A 13,758-nucleotide genomic window follows, 5' to 3' on the forward strand; every position below is an offset into this window, starting at 1 on the left:
GTGTCCGGCACGCAAAACGAGAAAAGACGAAAATACCCTCAAAAAAATCAAAAATTCCGAAAAAATAAAAAATGGCGAAAAACAAAAACATCATAGAAATGTCCCAATCAACAGTCAGATACACCCTGCACAACCCATGGTGTCTGGCACGCAAAACGAGAAACGACGAAAATACTTTCGAAAGATCAGAAGATAGGAAATGACGAAAATCGGAAACATTACAGGTGCTAGCAACCCGAACCTAATTCTAATATTATATATATATATATATATATATATATATTTTAACTTTAAATACATTGTATATATTTTTCAAATTAGATCACCTTTTTCTTTTCAACTTCTTTATTAAATATTAATTTTTTGTATATTAGCATCTAATATAATTACTTTCATAAAATATTTATTAGTAATTTATTTAAAATTTGTAATTTTTTTTGTTTAATAGTTTTTTAATCAAATTAGTCATATGAGTAATTCAAATTAACTCGACTTTAGAATTCGAAATCTAAGCCCGAGTTAAAACTCAAGTTTAAAATTAGAAATATGAGTTAGACTCGCGTTGAATGGTAAGGATTAGGGTTGGAGTTAGGTTTGAGTTAAACATTTTATATGTCGGGTTGGGCTCAAACTAAACTTCTTATCCACCAAGTTGCAGACCTAGTATTGGGCAGAGGATACACTATTCCTAGGGAAACCTCTTAACACTTACCCTACTTGCAACTAGAGCGCGTGGAAAACCTCCCACACTGGCCACGCTGAAAGCCAAGCCGCCGTTCGATCAGTTCGTCACCGGTGCGTGAGATACAGAATTCGATCCTTTCCGGTAGAACAGAGACGCACACAGGAGACAAAGGAGAGAGAGAGAAGTTTGGAAATTCGGATCGAATACGTTCTGTATCGGGTTGTCGAAAAATCGGAACCCTAATTTTCGTCTTCTTTTTGACAAAGATTAATTGCACAGGTCAATTTCTTGGCTCTTCTTCTCTAAGCATATATCACAATCCGTATTAGTTCGTATAAATTCAATTTATGTGAATTTTAATCTGTACGGTTTTTAATTTTGTTTTCGAACGTATCGAAATAGGGTTTTCGATTTCTTGAATCGAACAGACCTGTATGGCTTCGGGTGCATTATGTGCTAACGAATCGAGAGAGAAGCGTAGATGGGGAGAAAACAACGAAGTCTATACGCGGAAGATTCACAACAAGGGCATCAAGAGCAACAGTAACACTACCATCACAACCACCAATCACAGCAATAACGAAAGCAACAACCCTCAACAGTGTTTGCAAACCCTAGCTACTGAAGAGGCTAATTCTTCACAGCCACAGCAAAGCCTGTCGCGATTAGATGCGCATTCTGATGTATTAGGTGTTAACGAATCGAGAGAGAAGCGTAGATGGGGAGAAAACAACGAAGTCTATACGCGGAAGATTCACAACAAGGGCATCAAGAGCAACAGTAACACTACCATCACAACCACCAATCACAGCAATAACGAAAGCAACAACGTTCCTGCACAGTGTTCGCAAACCCTAGCTACTGAAGAGACTAATTCTTCACAGCCACAGCAAACCCTGTCGCGATTAGATGCCCATTCTGATGTTTCTTCGAAACACAATCAAGAAACCCATTTTGGCGTTCCAAATGGCTGTGAACTGCCCAATGGAAATGGGGTGAACAAACCAGTTGTTACAAAAGTTGACAATCGGGTAAAGATTAATTTAGCAGCAGCTAGATTGAACAATGAGATTGAGGAACTTAGGAGGAAGCTAGGGAGTGAGCTTGATGAGGTGAGGAGTCTAGTGAAAGTGCTTGAAGCTAGGGAGGTTCAGCTTAATGGGTATTCTACTGCTACAGGTGGTTCTAGTCATTTACTGCACTCTGCGAATGATGTGATAAACAAGGCACATTTAGTGATGGTGAATTCGGATGCATGTTCAGTGGCTCCTAATGATTCGGGGCCTTTCCAGCAGCTAAGTGTTTCTGTGATGGAGAACAATCATGGAGTTGGTGAATTTGCTGAGAAAGATAAGAGAACTCCGAAAGCAAATACTTACTACCAAAATTCAGACTTTGTTCTTGGGAAGGAAAGGTTACCCACTCATGGAAGTAACAAGAAGTTGAAATCAAGTGGTGGGAGGAAGCTTAATGGTGAAATACGAGGTGGGTTTGCTATGGATATGTGTATGAGTCAAGCGTTTAAGAGCTGTAGCGATTTGCTCACGAAGTTGATGAAGAACAAGCATGCTTGGGTGTTTAATAAGCCAGTTGATGCCAAGGCACTTGGGCTCCATGACTATGATGATGTAATTGAGCACCCTATGGACTTGGGCACAGTTATGAGTAAGCTAGCCAAGAATTGGTACAAGTCTCCGAGGGAATTCGCTGAGGATGTGAGACTTACTTTCCGTAATGCCATGACGTATAATCCAAAGGGGCAGGACGTTCATGCTATGGCAGAACAGTCGTCCCTGATTTTTGAAGAGGAATGGGCAGTTATAGAGGCAAAGTATAATCTTGGTCAAAGGTTTGACATGGTTTATGGCATTGGCATGTCTTCTCCCACTTCGAGGAAGTCTCATCTCCCGTTTGCTCCTCCTCCCCAGCATGCTCTTGACAAGATGAGTTTGGATAGGTCAGAATCAATGAAAAAGCCCGTGGATGCAAAATTGAAACCCTCAAATTTTGCTCGAGTAGGCAGGACTCCAGTTCCAAAAAAACCTAAAGCAAAGGATACTAGCAAAAGGGACATGACTTATGAGGAGAAGCAAAGGCTCAGCACAAACCTTCAGAGGTTACCCTCGGAAAAGCTGGACAACATTGTCCAGATCATTAAGAAGAGCAACTCAGCACTTTGCCAACATGATGATGAGATTGAGGTGGACATTGACAGCCTTGATGCAGAAACACTTTGGGACCTTGATAGGTGTGTGACCAATTACAAAAAGAATTTGAGTAAGAAAAAGAGAAAAGCCGAACTTGCTTTTCACTAAAGAATAGAAGCTAGTGATGCTATCCCAGAAACGGTAAGACCTTGAATTGCAAATTTTCCAATATTCCCGCAGGGAAGTCCTTTTGGCTTGTGCATTAATTTATTATCATTGCAGAATCCATCCCTGGCCATTGTGGAGGAACCAAAAGAAACTAAAACGGTGACAGTTTTAAAACATGACGATTGTTGGTGTTTTAGTCTTACGTTCATGTGCTGATTTGAATGCCAACCTACTTATTTTGCATTGTTGAATTCGAATCAGTTGGTATTTTAAGCAGATGAAAAGAATATTGTTACTTCTTCTCCTGTTCGAGAAAGGCAAGGGGATAAGGCAAGTAGTTCAAGCAGTTCTAGTAGTGATTCTGGCTCTTCTTCAAGTGGTAAGCTGTAATTTCTTTTTGTTCTTTTTCATTTTTTGGCTAATTATTATGTAGTGAATACAGTCTAAGAGTCTTTGCTATTACATTGCGGCTTTCTTCTTGAATGTAGGATACATTTATTAATTCAATCTGATATTCTACATACAGAATGTGATAGTTATTGTTCATCTGCATATGTATCAGATGCAGGGCATTCACCTAGGACATGAATGAATCCTTTAAGGGTATGAAGCTCATATTGCGTTGATGGATTTATCTGTTTCTTGTCTTTTCATACAACCTGCACTGATCTTGCCTTTCAAATTTTTTAATATATTAAATTTTGTATCAAAGTTCTAATTGTTGCACCAGCATTATCCACTCTCTATTCAGTTCCTTCTAGAATTCCCAATGATTATTTTAAGGTGATATCAACATGATTGTTAGCCTCTGTGATTATTCACACGTAGTGCAAAGATTGTTAGCCTCTGTGATTGTTTCATAATGCTTCCTTGTGTTTGAAACAATATCAGTGGCATGACGAATTGTCACTTTTGTCATGTCAGAAAATGTGAATCACATCTTTCAGTCTTAAAACTGGGCACCCTACCGAAGAGATTGGTATAGACCAAGCAAATATTAGAAATTAGAAGACTAGTTTCCACTAAATTGCACTGTTTAGTCTCTTTTCACTAAATTTTGGCCTATATTTTGTACTGTATCTACTGGATTTAGTCCCAAGTGGAAACACATTTTGGTCAATCTATTACAATTTCATGCTTCTTTCCCTGTATTAACCAAATCATGCAGATTAACAATGTTTCCAAACTATCCTGTGTTGTGTTTCCTTCTGTTGAATGTATATTTAGCTCGGTCCACCTCCATCATATTAATAAAGGTGTCATAATTTGCATTAGTGTGTGTTTTTCCAGGTCGGTATCTGGTAGTGTTGTAATTATGTCTATAGAACCACGTGGATTATGTTGGACTTGATGAGGTCCTGGAGTGGCAGGTGTAGGTGGAGGAGAGTTATGAGGGTGTAGGATGTGCCTCATCCCTGATTTATGTGGTTTTGTTTGCATGAGAGAAATAGCACTTTTGAAGGAATGGAGCTTCCTTCAATCAGACTAGAACAGATACTTTCGCATATTTCTTCTTCTTCTTGTGGTGGATTGTGGAGTTACTCCAAAAAAAATTCTAGTGTTGTTGCAGAACATGAAATTTTATTTGTGATCCTTCATAGAGTTGTATACCCCAGGTGTGTTCGGAATTGTGTCCTTTTTCTGGTATGTAACTAACACTCTGGTTATGCAAGTAAGAGAATATCACATCTCGCAAATTGTGTTGTGTACTGTTTTTTGAGCTTTATAATACTGGGCAGTAAGTAAAAGGACTTTTAGGAAAACCCCAAGGGTTGGCTCATGTGGTTAAGAACTTGTCCCTGGTGCCCCAGGAAGCATCAAGTCTAAGGTTCGACTCCTCTTGGGTGCAAACATTTCCTTGACGAGGGGGTGTGTGAGTATCAACTAGCAAAAGTACTTTTAGGAAGTTATACTGTAATATTGTAGGGCCTCTATGATGGCTCTATATACATTTAAAATTTTCAAAATGTATTATAGTAAAATTTAAAAAACTGCACCATGAAGAATCTAGAAATTTATTGACAAATCGGTGCATTCTTCAACCACAAACATGAAAAATTGTATTTGAGAAACACAAAGTGACCAAGCTTTTTTTTTTTTTGGGTGACGAGGAACAGTTCCAACTAGGCATCCTTTGGACTCGTGACTACAACGTAAACTCCGAATATCAGCAATCATTCGCAAACCATGGGTATCGCATAAAACAGGACTCATTTTTGAGGCCTCAAGGTAGTAACCCTGAAACCTGCCATCCGAGTCCAAAGTGACCAACTTATGTCTAAAATTTTCAGCTTTAGGATAACTATGCTATCATCATTGATTAACTAGACGTGGTTAGTAGATCTTCATCAGGGTCATAGTTTATTCACAGTATTTTAAACTTTTCTCTTTCAATATATATACACATACACATACACATATATGTATGTATATCTGCTTATATGAATATGGTTGTGGCAATATATTGATTGACATCTATGTCATTTATTGATATTGTGGCAAACTTAATATTTTAACAAAATTTTGACCAGGCAATTTTTTTGTTGGGATTTTTTTTTTCTGTTCTCCTGAAAATATCCCTTCTTGTGTGTCACTACATTTTATGCCTCAAATTTTTAGGTTTTATTAGGGAGCAGCTACCAAAGATATTATTTTACCACTGGTGCTATATATGTAAGATGTTGGACTAAGAAGCACATACATTTCTATGATGGTGTCATATCCATGTCGTCGGACATTAAAAATAATTTTTATTATTTCGGACACTTAACCGGCATATTCCGGTCAATACATTCCAAAGACTCACCAACACATATCACACACTTCATTACGAGTCTTATTCTATAAAACAAACACGATAGACTTGGAAACAACATTATGAATGTACCCCAAAATGTCCAACTTTTTTTCTTTAAAAAAATTGACAATATACACATGTCACGGCATGTATGAACAAAAATATAATTATAATGACAAGGTAGGAGAGTAATAACATTTATAGTATAATATTATTATTTTCTAATATTCAAATAGCTTCATCTTCTTCTTATTTTTTTTATTTTTATTTTTTTTTCATAGTTGATACTCACACACACATGCCTCCATGGAGGCTTGAACCCTTGACCTCCCTTTGGAAAGTAAGGGCCTGATACCGCTAGGCCACTGACCCGTTGGTTTCATCTTCTAATTTGTGTAACTTTAGTATATAAATTATAAATTAATTACTTATCAAAAAAAAATTATAAATTAATTAAAGTTTTATAATTGTCTTCCTCAATGGTATATAACTATATATAAATGAAAATTTATATTTATATTAGTCGTGTCCACTCGTGTCCATGTCCTACTTTTTTAGATTTTGATGTGTTGACTATATCCTTGTCGTATCGTGCGTGCCCATCTACTTAAAGGGTCGAAGAGAATACAAATCATATTCTCTATTGCATGGTAGCTAGGGATCCGTGGAGTATGCTGTTGTACTATTTGATGTGAGTCGAGTTCCTCTGTCAGTGGAGGAGCTGCTGGCTAGAAGAAGGTTGATTGTATTTCCAAGAGAATACACATAACTTGGCAGATGCACTGTCTTTCTTGGGATGCATGTGAAGAAAAAATAAAGGTGCATGTTTGAGGATCTAGATTTTCTTATTTAAGAATAAAAACATGATGCTGAAATTTTGGACATTTTTCAATTTCCTTATTTTCGTAAAAAGCTCGTGTTGCCTAGTGTGAGATGCTCATGTTCGAGTTTGGGAGCAGCTACTTAGTGCAAGATCCTTTTATAGTCCTTTTTTTTTTTTTTTGATTAGTCTATTTATAATCTATTTCACCTAGTATCCTGCATTTTCATTTTTCAATGGGTAAGAGCAACCAAATGGCGTGAGAGATTTGCTTCATTGGATGCAGATTTATCAACTATGTATGTAGGGCTACTCAAATTTTGCTCTTTGATTATTCAAACTTTAATTTGATCCAAAGCAATAAAATCTTGGTTTTAATTCTCTTTTTTTTAGGAATCAGACAGATGGTATAAATGCCTCCATTTCTGCCTCTAGTACCTTTGGCCTTTCATCCCTGTTCTGCCAAGCACCAGGTCAGTATTGGGTTGTCTCCTATAAATAAAATTATTGAGAACTGCTAAAATAATGAATTGCTTAGGTATCAAATCACAGAATGCATAATTAAATAATTTAGATGGCATAACCTTGAAGCAGATGATAAGGAGATTCAAAGTTCTTATATTCCTCATAATAACTCTTATTTATTTTATTTATTTTTTGTCCTTACAAATAATTTATTGACTCACGTTGCACCTATAAGGACTTGAACTCACAACTTTCCCCTTCCAAAAGTTCAGGAGTACCACTGGGGTACAATCCTTGTGGTTCATAACAACTCGGTTATGAATCTTAGGACTTGTGAGTATGGTTACCTACAGATCTTGCTTCATGTAAACGGCCAAAACTTAGAGCTGAAATGAAATTCTCGCTGCAGGATTATTTCAATTTGTTTTGACGATGGGCGATATGACTCATAGTCCAATTTAGGAAATGCACTAAACGTGGAAAACCGTGTTTAAAACCGCACCAAGCCCATAACAGTTTTTTGTACATGCTTTGAGGACATAAATCAATGTTGTATAGATTGTTTTCCACTTATGCTGACGATCTGTTGTTTGACTCAATGTCAAGGTTATGAAGTGCACTAACATGGGAGCTCCAAGTTATGCACTGGGCATTTTTCTTTTCTATTAGTACATGCTACATGAACATGTTCTTTCTATAGGGTTCCAGTTTTGGAGATCTGAATTATAATTCTTCTTTTAACCTATTGTGATCTATTTTTTCCCAAATGGCAGCATCTGTAGTAGATGAATGTTGATTCACGTTGACACCTGCCTTGCCATTTTTGGGAGTGCTCATTCTGCTTGTGAATATGATGGGTGTAGCAGGGAGCTAAGGTGTTATTGTTTGGCTGCAGAGTGGTATCCTTCCCTTAGATGTTTTTGGATGGTTTAGATCTTAGAAGTCTTAATTCTTACCATTACTTGAAACTTGTTGTTTTGCATTTAAAGTTGTTGAAAGATTGTGTATGATAACTATAGGATATAGTGGTGATGGGAGTTCTTGTCTGGTAAGACGTAAATTTCCAGGAATTGCTTCCAATTTCAGTTATGAGAAACTTATGCTAGGTATTATATTATTTGTATCAGTGCATCATAGTCTCCATTCACATCATAGAAGGGGAGACCAGTACTATATATAACAGGTCTAGGTCATTAGAGTTTACTTTGAAGGATAATGCTGGTCCGTTATGCCCACAGTTAGTTCCAATTATAACCCTTTGCTTAAGCAAGGGAGTGCACTTGCAAGTTGAAGCTACATCAAGGGCAAATAGTTAAGGGCAAAATAGTCTCCGGGTCACCGTGCTACTCATTTCCCTCGATTCTGCTCGTGGTTCTTTTCTTTTCTGTTTTTTTTCCTCCCCTAAGTTTCCTTTTGGTTGGTTTTTTCTGTAACTTTATTATTATTAGTGGATGGATCTTTCAGCATAATGCATGCTTTTGACTCCTTGAATTAAAGCAATATACACAAGTATGTCAAAATTCCATTTCTGTAACTTGAACACAGGCTACTATTGTGCCTGGGATACACACACAAGGAGAGAACTGTTTAGAGAGCATGGGTTCCGCCTTGAGATGACAGTCGAAAGCATTCCTCGAAAAACACCCTTCTACTCAAAATCCCACTTGAGAAGGAAAAATAACTCATCTGAGTTATTATTATACGTATCAATTTCCTGACATGGTATTTGGTATGTATACTTAGCATTCGATGAGTCCTTACCATTTTCAAAATGACATGGTATTATCTTTTCACCAGTATAAAAGAAAAACAACACTAGCCCTCGTAGGAGTGGTTCCAAATAATAATAATAATTGAAAAGAAAACACAAGCACATGCAAGGAGGTCAATGGCGAGAATGCGTGCCTTTATCAAACAATATTTATTTCACAAAAAAGTACTCGGGCGAAGCCATTGGTATTGGAAAATTTGTAAATTTTGAGTAACGTCAAAGCCTATAGCGAAGCCATTGGTATTGGAAAATTTGTAAATTTTGAGTGACGTCAAGCCCATAATAGTCTTAACAAATGACTTTATTTAACTGAGCTTCTGCTTAAATTAAGCCTACTGTACTGGTAACAGGAAAACCCACGCAGCAACAAACTCTCAAGTAACAAAATAAAACTAGCATGAATTGCAAAACTGTGATGGTTTTTTCCCTTTTATAAAGGAGACTGATGTCCCACAAGCCCTACACGGCTCATTCTAACTCTGATTGGCATACTTGATTCCCTTCTCGATAGAGGCTTTAAGCTCAGGCTTGAGGCTTTCCAATCCTTGTTTTTCATAGTCCGAAAGCAGGCCCAACCCCATAATTTCCTCCACACCATTCTTCCCAAGCTTCACCTGCAGTTATGGATGCAGCAACTATTTCAGAACGTATGTTGGATGGATATATATATCCAACAAAGGCATATAAATGCACCAAGGGAAAAACTAGTTCTTATAGAATGTAAGAAACGAAAGAGGGCGATTGAAATGAGCATATAGAATGAGAATATTAGAAATAATTTTAAAAAGTCAATTATAAAAGGAAAAATTACTTGTAATTAGAAATTAAGGCAAGGATGGTGATGATTAGGAAATAAAACAAGGACAACAATGAAACAATTATATAAGACCAATTGATTATGGTTAAGGAAAAATAAAATGATACAGATCAATTATTTCAATCCACATAGATAATGAAGTGATCAACCTTGCATACAAAATTATCACAGTTATATCCTGGTTCATCACCTTAGAAGCAAAGAAAGGTAATTCAGTTATGCTTGACTGCACGAATGAGCACTCAACGACATCTGGGACCCCATTAAGACCCTTTAAGCAAGCATCTGCAAAAATGGCTCCTGCATAACTGCAGCAAAAGCATCATGTCAAAAATTGCTTACCAAATACATCAATTACAGTTACAAACTTGGTTTGTAATACAGTTATTGAGAGAGAGAGAGGGCGGTGAGGGGACGCAACATAGAACCTCAAAAAAATTACTCACATTTTTAAATAAATAAGCTTAAACATTAGGCACTTTATAACATGTTACAAAGACAATCCTGGATTCGCAGACGATATCCCTAAGCAATGCAGTAAGATAAGGCAATTTTCAATTTTAACCACAATTAATCATATAGCAAACATGTTTCTGAGAAAAGCCAACGGAACCAATAAAACCCATGTATAGTTTATGCATTGATGTCATAGCACATAAGCAAAGACAACAAACATCCATCGAGAAATATAGAAATACATGAGAAAAGATGAAAAAAAAATTAAACAAAATCTGAGAAAATACGACAGGAATATTCTACCATAGTAGGTATTCAAGAAATCATTCCAAACCAGGTCAGTAAGCAAACTTCCCAGGAAAAAACTAAGATGACCATGCTCTAAGCTGCTCACCAATATCATAATGCAAGTATGCAAATTAAACATGTCGTTCATGACAAACAAAAATACAATATTGAGAATGCTCTAAAGCTGCTCACCAATATCATAATGCAAGTATGCAAATTAAACATGTCGTTCATGACAAACAAAAATACAATATTGAGAATGCTCTAAAGCTGCTCACCCATATCATAATGCAAGTATGCAAATTAAACATGTCGTTCATGACAAACAAAAATACAATATTGAGAATGCTCTAAAGCTGCTCACCAATATCATAATGCAAGTATGCAAATTAAACATGTCGTTCATGACAAACAAAAATACAATATTGAGACAGAGGTCTAGGAGATCCCTTCTGGCCTCATTTGCTTCATAAGATCTCTGTGGTATGTTTGACCACGAGGTTTTGAGCTCAGAAGGAATGCAAGGAATACGAGAGAAACTGAGCCATCATGTATATTCAACGTGACTTGAAATTTTAAACATTATGCTAAAATGAATAATACACACAATGAAATTCATCCTTGAACATACCTTTAATCTTTCACCCTAGAGTAGCATTCATACAATTATCGTTAATTGAAAAAGTCCAGGCAACAGCTTCCAAAACAAGAGCTACTGACATAGGACTTCAAAAATAATTGGTTACATGTAAGCACATTGAAGATAAGTCTCAATCAGGCTTTTATTATGCCATTTTATTAAATGTGCCTTAGCACACTACTTTTAATGATCATTATGTGATTCAATATAAATCATCCACCTAAATCCCATGAATATTCTATACCAACATATTAGTGAGCAAGACCTAGTAAGTTGTATGGAAGAGTCCAGGCTCATGGTAATCATGAATTCATAAAACAAACCAAGTGAAAGTACCAACGGACACTTACGCCATTGAGAGTGTTGCTGAACCCTTTCCAGCTTTTGCTTCCACTACTTCTGTCCCTCCATCTTGTGTTCGCTTGGTGAGCGCCTTAATGTCTTCATCAGACAAATTATTGGCTTCTGGTGTGGCCTATTAATAATCAAACAATTAAACCAACATAAGAAAAGAAATACTGAAAGGTGTCCACCATAACAAAATGCTATAAACAGGATAAGCAAGTGATATATCTTAAACAAATTGATGTAGAGAAAAGCATGGTAATACTTGTGAGAACAGAGGAAGAATGGTTATGCCGGCATGGCCACCTACGACAGGCACATTAACCCCTGTAAACACAGGGAAAAAAAAAAAAAAAATTGAGAAAATGAATTAAACTTCACTATAGAAAAAAACCACGTTTTTCCATTCAGGAAAGAAGCTGTCCATCAACGCATACCTGCGACTGGGACATTTGCCTTCCCAGCATAGAAAGTCTTAGCCCTAACAACATCAAGTGTTGTCACACCAAAAAGCTTCTTCTCATCATACGTCCCTGCTTTCTTGAAGATCTCAGCAGCAATGGGGACTGTTGAATTCACAGGGTTGCTTATCATATTAACCAGTGCCTAAAAACATCACCCAAATCCCAAAGTGAGAAAATACAAATATATAATACAACAAAAATGCCAAAAATGAAACAAAATCAGGAATGTTTGTGCAAAAAGCTACTCACATTTGGACAATACTTGGCAATTGCAGTGCACAGAGATTTGACAATGCCGGCATTAATGTTGAAGAGATCATCACGAGTCATACCAGGCTTCCTTGGTACACCAGCTGGAATGATGACAACATCAGACCCCTCCAATGCCTGCGCTAGTTGATCTTCACCCATGTACCCAGCCACCTAAAACCAAAAAACAGATGTATAGGTAAATAAGTCAAACACAAGAGAGATTTACAAGCAACAGCATTCAGTTGGAAGAATATACATCAAAATTCTATCTATCTACAGGTAAACAAGAAATCAATTCCAAATGATGGTAGACCAAAACCCTAAAAAAAGCCGGAGAGAAAAACAAGTCCAATCAAATGATCAAGCACACGAGTAACTTAGAGGTGAATGAATGAATCAAAGAGAGAGGAGAGAGTAGTAACTTATAAAAGAATAGTAGCAACTTATAAAAGAATCAATGAATCAAAAGAATAGTAGCAGCTTATAGAAGAATCAATGAATCAAAACCCTATAAATGAGAGATCCGAACAGAATCAGAATTAACAGTACAGAATCCTCGAGAGAGAAAGAGAGTAGATAAGTGGGGTAGGGTAGGGTTTAGAAAGGACCTGAGATCTGGTGTTGATGTGGCCGACATCGGCGGCAACACCGGGGGTTCCGGCGATATCATAGAGAGCTAGATTAGAAACGAGAGGGTTGAGCTTCATGAGCAGCGCAAGTGGCTGCCCAATCCCGCCGGCGGCTCCCAAGACGGCAACCTTCCGATTGGGGGCCGATTCAGATGAGTAATCACGGCACAGTAGTCGAAATGACGAAGGAGAAGATGATGCATTCGGACCTCTTCGGAGGGAAGCTTGGACGGATCTCAACATTGTTCCTTTCATTCTTTTGTTCTTTTAGCGAGAGAAAGCAGACAGAGAAATGCAAGAAATGAAGCGGATGTCGTTGATGAAATGAGAAAAAGATGAAGATATAAAGTAGCAGTAGTATTTATTGAGGTGAGGGGTTCGAGGTGTCCGTCTGCTTTTAGTTGTAAACTCAATAAATAACATTGGAGAAAAAAAAAAAGAATTTGAAAAAAAAAAAAATTTATTGCTTTGTTTTGGAAGTGTAAATGAGAATAAGGAAGAGTTGGAGCAATCGTTATCTATTTATTGTTAAATAATATCACTTCCTTTTTAATATAAAAATTAGGATTTTGAATTTAAATCTTCTAAATTAAATATTTTTTAATCTATATTAATAGTGACATTTAAAATCTATCTACCCAACACCACGTCAACTTATTTAAAAAAAATTTAAAAATTAAAAAAAATTATCAAAATTTAAAAACTACACTCTTTTGAATTAAAAAAAAAAATCACCATAGAACTGCGTTAACGTCATTATCTCTCTTTCATTTTTTCAAAAAAAAATCATCATTCATTCCCACTATTTGGATAATATCAAGACATGCAACAACTTTCATTGCCAGTAGGATTGATTAAAAAATAATATATATATATATATAAAGCATGAATATATGGAGTTAGAAAAATACAACAAAAAAAGACATATATTTATAGAAAAGATGAAAGAGAACGTCAATTGGGAGCAACAACTTTCATTGGCAACATAAATGATTGAAAAATTATATATATATA

General features: G+C 36.5%; 2 protein-coding genes across 7 annotated transcripts; one reads left to right on the forward strand and one right to left on the reverse strand.

Annotated features, from left to right (window-relative positions):
- Positions 1-658: 658 nt before the first annotated feature.
- On the forward strand, positions 659-8,622 carry LOC132308599 (transcription factor GTE4-like). Of its 6 annotated transcripts, XR_009482450.1 has the most exons (6): positions 659-964; positions 1,088-3,033; positions 3,115-3,159; positions 3,262-3,379; positions 7,011-7,090; positions 7,856-8,622. XR_009482450.1 is itself a non-coding variant. In XM_059806721.1 (2 exons), the coding sequence occupies exon 2, from the start codon at positions 1,120-1,122 to the stop codon at positions 2,998-3,000; it is 1,881 nt and encodes a 626-aa protein (XP_059662704.1). In that variant the 5' UTR covers positions 659-964; positions 1,088-1,119; the 3' UTR covers positions 3,001-3,507. The 6 variants fall into 6 exon arrangements, 1 of the variants encoding a protein (XP_059662704.1); XR_009482448.1 differs by adding an exon at positions 3,563-3,603 and having other exon boundaries at positions 1,088-3,379; XR_009482449.1 differs by having other exon boundaries at positions 1,088-3,159.
- A 468-nt stretch (positions 8,623-9,090) lies between these two features.
- Positions 9,091-13,122, reverse strand: LOC132308600 (malate dehydrogenase, mitochondrial-like). Its single transcript, XM_059806723.1, has 7 exons — positions 12,724-13,122; positions 12,113-12,286; positions 11,837-12,005; positions 11,665-11,726; positions 11,405-11,529; positions 9,861-9,978; positions 9,091-9,467 (listed from the first exon to the last, which is right to left on the reverse strand). The coding sequence occupies exons 1-7, from the start codon at positions 12,997-12,999 to the stop codon at positions 9,327-9,329; spliced, it is 1,065 nt and encodes a 354-aa protein (XP_059662706.1). The 5' UTR covers positions 13,000-13,122; the 3' UTR covers positions 9,091-9,326.
- Positions 13,123-13,758: the final 636 nt, after the last annotated feature.

This window comes from Cornus florida, unplaced genomic scaffold, assembly GCF_030987335.1.
Source record: "Cornus florida cultivar Cherokee Brave unplaced genomic scaffold, ASM3098733v1 CherokeeBrave_3.0.0_Hap2_Chr05, whole genome shotgun sequence".
Taxonomy (NCBI): domain Eukaryota; kingdom Viridiplantae; phylum Streptophyta; class Magnoliopsida; order Cornales; family Cornaceae; genus Cornus; species Cornus florida.